The 10,865-nt window shown below is 43.0% G+C and overlaps 1 protein-coding gene across 1 annotated transcript in view; it reads left to right on the top strand.

Moving 5' to 3' along the window:
• Positions 1-1,833: 1,833 nt before the first annotated feature.
• The window catches only part of vav2 (vav 2 guanine nucleotide exchange factor), a gene marked incomplete at its 5' end in the record, with an annotated part of 112,434 nt that continues 103,402 nt past the window's right edge, over positions 1,834-10,865 (top strand). The window contains one exon of the mRNA XM_083890029.1: positions 1,834-2,037. Within this exon, the coding sequence (XP_083746155.1) occupies positions 1,834-2,037 (204 nt within the window). The remainder of the gene's footprint in view (positions 2,038-10,865) is intronic.

Below are 10,865 nucleotides of genomic sequence, written 5' to 3'. Positions count from 1 at the left end.
TGACCTTCAGAAGAGCAGAGTGTGTAAAAGTGAGCTGATCACAGATTTATAAGCTGTGTTTTAGTCTGACTGGATCTTCAGTGATATTTAAAGGTTAAGTGATCTCAAGGCTCTGTTTGACCAAACTAAAGGACAAACATCTGCTTTTTTTTTGAGAAGAATGCAAAGTTTAGTCTGAATTAAACGTTAACCTTCATCTGAAACCTGCTGTTAAACATCGCAGATTCACTTATTCACAAACACACAGACTAACGTACACATGAACACATGAATTCTCATGAAAATGATCCAAATTCATCAGGAACGACAAAGACGAGTGAGTTTAAAAAAAAGTAATGAGACAAAGACTTTACAGGAGGAACTTTGATGTTAGTGATGAATAGAACAGTAAAGTAAAGACTTATATGATATAATAGACAGTTAGTATGATTGTTAGTGTGATTGTGTCGTCACAGAGAAATCATGATTGTTCTCCTGCAGTTTGATCACTAACTATGTTCTGTTTTTGACGGAAAATGAGTCAAAAGTTAGAAAATACAAGAAAGAAAGAAAATCACAGTATTCCACTTCCTGTGTGTGTATAAAATGTCATTGTGTTGTTTCATTGTGTGTCCATTCACAACAATGTTTCCAATGGATTTTTTTTTTTTTTTGAACCGTTCCTTTTCTCAGTGGCTCGTGCAGTGACCACGTGCTCCATGAGAGGGCGCTCTCCTCCACTGATCCACTGCAAACACTGCACTCCCAGAAAGTCACGTCTGTGGAGAGAGAGAGAGACAGAGAGAGAGACAGAGAGACAGAGAGAGAGAGTCTTCAACTAAAGTGTGGACGTTTGCGTCAGAAAATCCGTGAAAACCGCAGCGGAACTGAAAAAAACAAACAAACCAACAAGAAAACAGAGGGTCTGCGCGAGGGCGAGAGAGCGCGCGAGAGAGAGAGAGACTCTCACTCACACACATACACACACTCCCTCCCTCACACACACACAGAGAGAGAGAGAGAGAGAGAGAGAGAGAGAGAGAGAGAGAGAGAGAGGGAGCGGAAGAGGCAGAATCACAGGAGAGCGAGGCGGTGTTTGTGCGTAACGCTGATTTTAGCTCGTGCGTAAAAGGCGCGAATCAAAGTAACGCGCTGCTGTTTTCGTGGTTTTTCCTCGCGCGGACGTGTTTGTGAACGTGTGTGTGAATGTGTGTGTGAGAGTGTGAATGTGTGTGTGTGTGTGAATGTGTGTGTGTGTGCAGTCCGTCGCTGAGCTGCTCGTGGATCAGACTGAAGACAAAGATCGGACTGTGCTCCGTGGATCTGCTTTTCCTCTGGAAATCACCGCGAACTCTGCGTGTTTGTGACGAGCAGGAGAATCATCTTCATCATCTTCATCATCTTCATCATCATCACCTTCATCACCGCTGCTGTTTTGTTTGTTCCAGTCTAACGTGAGTCTCGCGCAGCGGCGGCTTCTCCTCATTCATTCTCGTGTCTTTTTTTTTTTTTTTTAGTTTTTGGTGATTTTTTGAAAATGCGGAGGAAACTTTTTGAGGATGAAGAAGATCTCCTCCTCCTCCTCCTCATCGTCATCATCAGCTCATCATCTGCTGGCTTTTGTCTCAGTGCGCGGACATGAGCGCGGACCGGGATTAGGATGAAGATGAAGATGAAGAGTCTGTAGTTTATCCCGCGGAGCCTCGTGCTGCTGTGACGCCGTGAACCTCCGCCCTCAGGCCGGCTGTGAAGCGGAGCCTGGACCCGCTGAGTGTGTGTGAGTGAGTGTGTGAGTGTAAGATACTGTGTGTGTGTGTGTGTGAGCAGCAGCAGACAGACAGGCAGACAGACACCATGGAGGAGTGGAGACAGTGCGGCCGCTGGTTGATCGACTGTAAAGTTCTCCCCCAGAACCACCGGGTGGTTTGGCCCTCAGCGGTCGTGTTCGACTTGGCTCAGGCTCTGAGAGACGGAGTTCTTCTGTGTCAGATGTTACACAACCTGTCACCGGGGTCTGTGGACCTGAAGGAGATCAACTTCAGACCTCAGATGTCACAGGTCAGTCCCTGTGTGTGTGTGTGTGTGTGTGTGTGTGTGTGTGTGTGTGTGTGTGTGTGTGTTTCACTCTGATCATCTCAAACCTTCATGTCACAACAAGCCCAGTGTGTTCCTTCACCACACTGTGTGTGCGCGTGCTTCACACTGTGGCACAGTTCCATTCCGCTCGTGCTGCAGAACCATGTGTTTGAAAGGTATTTGTTGCTGTGATCTCTATGTGAAACTGTTCTGGACACTAGTTTTCTCTTGTTGTTGTTGTTGTTGTTTAATCCTCCGGCCACTAGGTGGCAGCTGCTTTTTTGACTCAACGCAAACCATATGTTGTCGATGCACATCGTGATGTTATTTTTATTGCAGTGAAGTAGAATCACTGGTTTCATGTTGGATTACGTCATATTTGCATATATTTACATATGAAATCACTTTGGTGTAAAACATGAGCGATGATCTATAGACAAACGTCGACATTGTTCCGTTAAATCTCTCTCGTCTTTAGTGAAAATAACATCAATGTTGTGATAAATATCTGATGATCTGAACTTTGTTTGAGTGTTTTGTTTCCGTGTGACCTTTGACCTCAGCTTCACACTGTGGCACAGTTCCATTCTGATCACACTGTGGCACAGTTCCATTCTGATCACACTGTGGCACAGTTCCATTCTGATCACACTGTGGCACAGTTCCATTCTGATCACACTGTGGCACAGTTCCATTCCACAGCAGCTGCAGAACCATGTGTTTGAAGGATATTTGTTGCTGTGATCTCTATGTGAAACTGTTCTGGACACTAGTTTTCTCTTGTTGTTTAATCCTCCGGCCACTAGGTGGCAGCTGCTTTTTGACTCAACGCAAACCATATGTTGTCGATGCACATCGTGATGTTATTTTTATTGCAGTAAAGTAGAATCAGCAGATTCAGGTGGACTCAATGGTTTCATGTTGGATTCTGTCATATTTGCATATATTTGCATATATTTACATATGAAATCACTTCTTTAGTCGGTGTAAAACATGAGCGATGACTTAAAGACAAACGTCGACATTGTTCCGTTAAATCTCTCTCGTCTTTAGTGAAAATAACATCAATGTTGTGATAAATATCTGATGATCTGAACTTTGTTTGAGTGTTTTGATTCCGTGTGACCTTTGACCTCAGCTTCACACTGTGGGCGTGTCACTTTACGAGCAGTTTTAAGGATATAACTGAACATAATCTCAGACGACTTTATAAATTCTTACTGTAGAGACGTTAAACATGAAGAGTTAAACACTTCTTAAGCTCATATAATCATACTTTAGTGTAACATTTTCATCACATGATTAAATAAATGTTATAATAAAAACAGTTTATTTACATCAACTGTTCACATTCTTGTGTTTGTCATTTACTATTGATTATTGATTTGTAGAATTAAGAGCTGGACAAACACGTCCTGTCTTTATTCACTCGCTGCACACAGGAAGTGATTTGTTCTGTGTGAAGACGGACAGGATAACTGCCCCTTGACTCCGCCCCCTCTGGAGGAGCAGGTGGGCGTGGCCTCAGTGCAGAAGTATTTTTAGACTCAGAGGAAACGAGAGTCTCCTGTGGTTTGATTAGAGGTTTGGACGCTAGTGTTTCCAACACTAACAACAGGAAGTTGGTACGACCACAGGAAGTTAGTGTGACCACAGGAAGTTAGTGCAACCACAGGTAGTTAGTGCGACCACAGGAAGTTCATACGACCACAGGAAACGTTAGTACGACCACAGGAAGTTAGTACGACCACAGGAAGCGTTAGTGCGACCACAGGAAGTTAGTACGACCACAGGAAGCGTTAGTGCGACCACAGGAAGTTAGTACGACCACAGGAAGCGTTAGTACGACCACAGGAAGCGTTAGTACGACCACAGGAAGTTAGTACGAACACAGGAAGTTAGTACGACTACACTGAAGCTTCTCTGTGTCCTCGAGCAGACGAGGGAGGAGCAGGAGTTTCCTGCAGGAATAGTTCTTTCATTTGTTCTACACTGTGGACACAGACACAGACACAGAGACAGACACACAGACACAGACACACAGACACAGAGACATCATCATGTAAGTGACAGTGGGAGAAGCAGTCATTGATGATGAAGATGATGAAGATGATGATGATGATGATCAGAGCAGCATTTAAGACATTTATAGATGATCACTGATGAACTTTCTGTGGATGATGTGATGCTCAGATGTTCATGTTTCACCTCCATGATCACACAGAGACACTGTGATGATGATGATGGTTCACTGTGATCCACCCTCTCATCTCAGTCCTCAGAGTCACTGAGGGAGTGAGGGATGAATGAGTGAGGAGGAGGAGGAGGAGGAGGAGGAGGAGGAGGAGGAGGAGTGAGGTCCTGGTTGATAGATTGTGTTAAATCAGATTGTGGCAGCAGAGCAGAGTTCTGTGTGATTGATGATGAAGAAAAGGTCACAACATTAAACTTCTCCTCTAACATTCTGACTGACTCCTGTTTTCACTTCCTGTCGTTAATGTCGTGTGACCTTTGACCTTTGATCCGAGTTGTGAGTGAAAGTGTAAAGTCTTTCTGCTCCTTGTGATCATCACACTTATTAAACATGTTAGGTATCAGCGTCTCCTCAGGAGGAGAAGGAGGAGGAGGAGGTGTGGTCTCCTCTACGTCCAGAATCATCATCAGTTGTTGCAGTTCTTTCTTTAATTCCCTCTCCTCTAATAAATCACTAGTTTTCAGTATCTCCTTTAACCCTAACCCTGCAGTTTAACTCTTCTATATTTACATGTTCTATCTTCTCTGTATCATCAGCTTTTCATCAGAGTTCAGACTCAGTTTCTAAAGTTCTTCAGATGACGTTAACGTTGTCATTGTCGCTCATAAACGACCAAACAAGAAAATAAACAGAGATCGTTTCCTTTTCTTTTCCATGGAGACGATCCACAGCAAACCTCATTAAACCTCTTTCTTTCTTCTTCTTTCTTCTTCTTCTTCTGTTTCTGTTGCTGTGAAACAGCTCTTTATTTAGTTCAGCGCTGACTGAAGTGTGAACGTGACATGAAAGGAAGCGTCTTCTTCCTCTTCCTCCTCGTCTTCCTCCTCCTGCTGTGACTAATATTCTTAGAGCTGATGAAAATAATTGCTGCTTCAGTTTTTCAGGAAAGTGTCAGAGTTTCAAAAATCCTTTTTATTTGTTTTGTGTTTATTTGAAGTCTTTTCAGGAACTGTGTGTGCGTGTGTGCGTGTGTGTGTGTGTGTGTGTGTGTGTGTGTGTGTGTGTGTGTGTGTGTGTGTGTGTGTGTGTGTGTGTGTGTGTGTGTGTGTGTGTGTGTGTGTGTGTGTGTGTGTGTGTGTGTGTGTGTGTGTGTGTGTGTGTGTGTGTGTGTGTGTGTGCGTGCCTGTCTGTGCGTGCGTGTGCGTGTGCGTGTGTGTGTGTGTGTCAAATCTCTGCTCCTGAACTCTTCAGGGTTAGAAATCAGATCAGAGCGAGTGTATGAAGCGGAAAATGACATGGTGAATGGCAGCTTCCTCCTCCTCCTCTTCCTCCTCCTCTTCCTCCTCCTCCTCCTCCTCCTCTGGAGTAATGTAATCTCCATGTTTGGTCTTCTGTTGACCTCAGTGACCTCAGTGACCTCAGTGACCTCTGGGCCTGTGGGATACAGCTTATTTGTCTAATGGAGCTGGTTAGAGCTGCACAGCTGAGACACTGACAGATAATGAGATTGAGGAGGAGTGAGGAGGAGTGAGGTCTGTGTAAATGGGTTAGCAGTTAGTGGGAATATTAGCAGTTAGCCACCAGGGGGCGACTCTCCCGGTGGTTTGAATGGACGTGTCCTCAGTCACGTGTTTCAGCTCAGTTTTGTCACATTTAGAGGAAAATAAAGGAGGACACACACGAGTGAACACCTGTGTGATTGACAGCTGCTGTCGGCCAATAGGAGCCTGGTGTCAACCGTCAACTTCCTGTTTGACAAACTGTCATGGCGGAGCACGAGTCTGAGAGTTTCCAAACTCAAACCATGACTCAAACTTTTTATAATAATATCATGTTTTAAGGTAAAGTTCTTCTTCTTCTTCACCTCTGAAGGTGTTTTCAGGGTCAGGGGTCAGGGGTCACCTGATGAGGGCGGAGCCTGTGCAGCAGGAAGTACCTTGAACTTCCTGCAGGTGAAAGACAGAGTCAGTGCTTTAACATGCAGATGTTTATTCTAGGTTTTTACTATTAAAATATTATTATTATTATTATTATTATATATGTTAATTATCACATGACCTCAGTGTGTGTGTGTGTGTGTGTGTGTGTGTGTGTGTGTGTGTGTGTGAGAGACAGGAAACGTTATAATGTAACAGTTGAGTGAGGTTACAGTATGTAAATGAACACAGGAAGTGAGTGTTTCCTTCAAATAATTCCCCTCTTTATTTCTCAACTTTTATTTAAATTTAGTAAAAACCTGATGTGTGTGTGTCTCTCTCTCTGTGTGTGTCTGTGTCTGTGTGTGTGCGTTTAGTTTTCATAAAATAAAATGTCCTCAAATGTCTTTGAGTTTGAATGATTCTCTGTTTTTATGGAGCAAAAAAAGCAGAAAATATTCACATTTAAGAAGCTGAAACGTCACAGAAAGTGTTTTTTATTGAAGAAAATGTGTTCTTCAAATAGTTGATGATTGATTGAGTTAATGATTCACAGAACAATCGTTGCAGACATTATATTAATCATTAAATGTGAGTCAGGTTTAGTGAAACTTAACCTCATCTTTGAAATAACATTCTCAACATGAAACTTTGTGACTTTGTTCAGATTCTCTTCTTCTCTCATGTTTGAGTGAACGTCACAGTGATTATTGATCGTTCACCAGCAGAATCACTAACATCCATTAGTGAAGAGTATTGATCATATCCCATAATAGTGTCGTCTGATAGAGACACATTGATCTTCAGTTCTCTCTCTCTCAATAATGATGAAAACCAAGTGTCAGTGTTTCTCTTTATAGACGAAGAAGAGAAGAAAATCAACTGCTCTACTCTTATGTTTGTGTGACTGTGTTACTGTGTTACTGTGTTACTGTGTGACAACAAAGTAACAGTATTTTATTTATGCTGTGATTATGTTGAGTCATTGTGTGTGTGTGTGTGTGTGTGTGTGTGTGTGTGTGTGTGTGTGTGTGTGTGTGCTATGAATGATTCCTTGAGTCTCAGACACTGGTTGAATATTCATCAGCTCATTTCCTGCTCTTGTTTTTAACTTCCTGTTGTAATTGATGTGATTTCTACTCTAAACTATTTACGAGGCCGTTATCGTCGAGATGAATGTGTGGATTAATCCTGCAGAAACACACACACTGGATTATTTTAGGAGATTAAGCTGCTGCACATTTACTTTGTAAAAACTAACTATGTTGAATATGTGATGGAGCATTAGCATAAGAGATAACATCCCATAATAATCCCATAGTGTTTGTCTGAACTCTTCCTTTTCTTTTCTGAGGAAATTCACAGCTTCCTACTTCCTGTTCAGAGAGAGTTGTGTAATCTCCTCCTTCTGTGTGTGTGTGTGTGTGTGTGTGTGTGTGTGTGTGTGTGTGTGTGTGTGTGTGTGTGTGTGTGTGTGTGTGTGTGTGAAACATCTGGCCGTAGAACAGACAGTCCAAAGCTCCTCCTCCTCCTCCTCCTCCTCCTCCTCTTCCTCCTCCTCCTCCTCCTCTTGAACAATGCTTGGCTCAGACTTTTCCTGCTGCTGTTTCTCACCAAACCCTAACATTCTTATCATGACTGTGCAGAACTGAAGAAGAAGAAGAAGAAGAAGAAGAAGAACATGTCAGCTCTTCTTCTTCTTCTTTTCTCTTCTTTTCTCTTCTTCTCTCTCATGTCTTTACTCATCATCTTTCTCTATCTGACTGAAGGAGTTTGTTTTTGTTGTCCTCAGCTGTTCTTCTTTGTTTTCAATAGTGTTCTTGACTATTATCGGCTGTTCTCTGTCGTTCTAGTGTCCTCTTGTCTTTTCTCTGTAGTTCTGGTCTGTTCTCTGCTGTTCTTGGCTGTTGATGCTGTTTCCTTCTGTTCCCTGTAGTTGTTTGCATGTTCTCGGCTGTTCTTTCATAGTCTCCAGCGTTCTCTCTGCTTTTCTCTCGGCTGTTCTCTCATGGTTTTGGCTGTTCTTCCATGTTCTCCACTGTTCTCTCAGCTGTTCTCTCAGCTGTTCTCTGGACTGTTCTCTGGACTGTTCTCTTAACTGTTCTCTCGGCTGTTCTCTCGGCTTTTCTCTCAGCTGTTCTTTCATGGTTTTGGCTGTTCTTCCATGTTCTCCACTGTTCTCTCAGCTGTTCTCTCAGCTGTTCTCTGGACTGTTCTCTTAACTGTTCTCTCAGCTGTTCTCTCGGCTTTTCTCTCAGCTGTTCTTTCATGGTTTTGGCTGTTCTTCCATGTTCTCCACTGTTCTCTCAGCTGTTCTCTGGACTGTTCTCTTAACTGTTCTCTCAGCTGTTCTCTCGGCTTTTCTCTCAGCTGTTCTTTCATGGTTTTGGCTGTTCTTCCATGTTCTCCACTGTTCTCTCAGCTGTTCTCTCAGCTGTTCTCTGGACTGTTCTCTTAACTGTTCTCTCAGCTGTTCTCTCGGCTTTTCTCTCAGCTGTTCTTTCATGGTTTTGGCTGTTCTTCCATGTTCTCCACTGTTCTCTCAGCTGTTCTCTGGACTGTTCTCTTAACTGTTCTCTCAGCTGTTCTCTCGGCTTTTCTCTCAGCTGTTCTTTCATGGTTTTGGCTGTTCTTCCATGTTCTCCACTGTTCTCTCAGCTGTTCTCTCAGCTGTTCTCTGGACTGTTCTCTTAACTGTTCTCTCAGCTGTTCTCTCGGCTTTTCTCTCAGCTGTTCTTTCATGGTTTTGGCTGTTCTTCCATGTTCTCCACTGTTCTCTCAGCTGTTCTCTCGACTGTTCTCTCAGCTGTTCTCTCAGCTGTTCTCTGGACTGTTCTCTGGACTGTTCTCTTAACTGTTCTCTCAGCTGTTCTCTCAGCTGTTCTCTGGACTGTTCTCTGGACTGTTCTCTTAACTGTTCTCTCAGCTGTTCTCTCGGCTGTTCTCTCGGCTGTTCTCTCAGCTGTTCTCTTAACTGTTCTCTCAGCTGTTCTCTTAACTGTTCTCTCAGCTGTTCTCTTAACTGTTCTCTCAGCTGTTCTCTTAACTGTTCTCTCAGCTGTTCTCTTAACTGTTCTCTCAGCTGTTCTCTCAGCTGTTCTCTGGACTGTTCTCTTAACTGTTCTCTCAGCTGTTCTCTCGGCTTTTCTCTCAGCTGTTCTTTCATGGTTTTGGCTGTTCTTCCATGTTCTCCACTGTTCTCTCAGCTGTTCTCTCGACTGTTCTCTCAGCTGTTCTCTCAGCTGTTCTCTGGACTGTTCTCTGGACTGTTCTCTTAACTGTTCTCTCAGCTGTTCTCTCAGCTGTTCTCTGGACTGTTCTCTGGACTGTTCTCTTAACTGTTCTCTCAGCTGTTCTCTCGGCTGTTCTCTCAGCTGTTCTCTTAACTGTTCTCTCAGCTGTTCTCTTAACTGTTCTCTCAGCTGTTCTCTTAACTGTTCTCTCAGCTGTTCTCTTAACTGTTCTCTCAGCTGTTCTCTCGACTGTTCTTTCATGTTCTCGACTGTTCTCTCGACTGTTCTTCTTCCTGACAGCATGACTTTGTCTCTGTTCTCACAGGTTCTACAGTCAGAATCACAGTAACATGCAGATGTTCTTGTATCTTGTGTAGATTCATCTGTGTCTGTTTCACTTCTGCCTTTTTTTACTGTTTGTGTTTCAGCATCAATGACTTTGTCAATGCTGTTCACCACACACACACACACACACACACACACACACACACACACACACACACACACACACACACACACACACACACACACACACACACATGATGTAACAGCTGTGCTTCAGTGGAGACAGAAGAGTTTTCAGGCTTAATTTAACCTGAAGTTTAAGTTTAAACAAATAGTCATGTGATCATCAGACGACCAGATCATCCACGTTCTGCTCCTCAGACTCAGCTTTGATCCTTCACTTCTCCTTCATTTCTCCTTCATTTCTCCTTCATTTCTCCTTCATTTCTCTCAGCCTTTCCTTGTTTTTCCAATAATCTGAGGAGCAGGATGAGGATGAGGAGCAGAGGAGCACATTTTTCATGACCATCCTCACCCTCAGAGAGGATTGTGAGAAGATGAATGTCACTGCTGCTCAGTGACATTCATCTTCTCCTCCTCCTCTTCATCCTCCTCCTCGTTTCACTTCTTTCTCTTGGTTGTATTTGTTAGAGGTGAGAGAGTGAGGGAGTGAGAGGGTGAGAGAGTGAGAGAGAGTGAGAGAGTGAGAGAGTGAGAGGGTGAGGAACACACCTATCATTTTTAAGATATAACCTTCTATCATGTTGTATTAGTACATGAATTCATGTCATTTAAAATCTAAATCACTAAGTGGTTATGTGTTTGTGAGTGTTTGATGATGATGATGATGATGATGATGATGATGATGTCATGTCCTCGTTCATCTTCACATTGTCTTGGTTCAGAAGTCAGTGTTTAATAGTTTGACCATCACTGACCGTCTCACTGACCTTTGATTTATTCTCTCAGTTGTAGTTTGTCAACCTTTGTACAAATGTGATTAAAGTGCAGATCAAACTCTGATCACATGATCTTATTTTCTTCATGATGATGATGATTCTTCTTCTGTGATGATTGATTTGTGTCAGATGTTTTCAGTGTTAGCTTCATGTTCATGTTCACGTTCACGTCTGAATCTCATGTAAATCATTCTCTCATCAGTGTAGAGGAAACTCTGGTCTG

This window comes from Microchirus variegatus (genome assembly GCF_963457635.1).
Source record: "Microchirus variegatus genome assembly, chromosome: 1".
NCBI classification, from domain to species: domain Eukaryota; kingdom Metazoa; phylum Chordata; class Actinopteri; order Pleuronectiformes; family Soleidae; genus Microchirus; species Microchirus variegatus.
The sequence above is the reverse complement of the archived record's forward strand: the minus strand, read 5'-3'. Positions and strand labels throughout refer to the sequence as shown.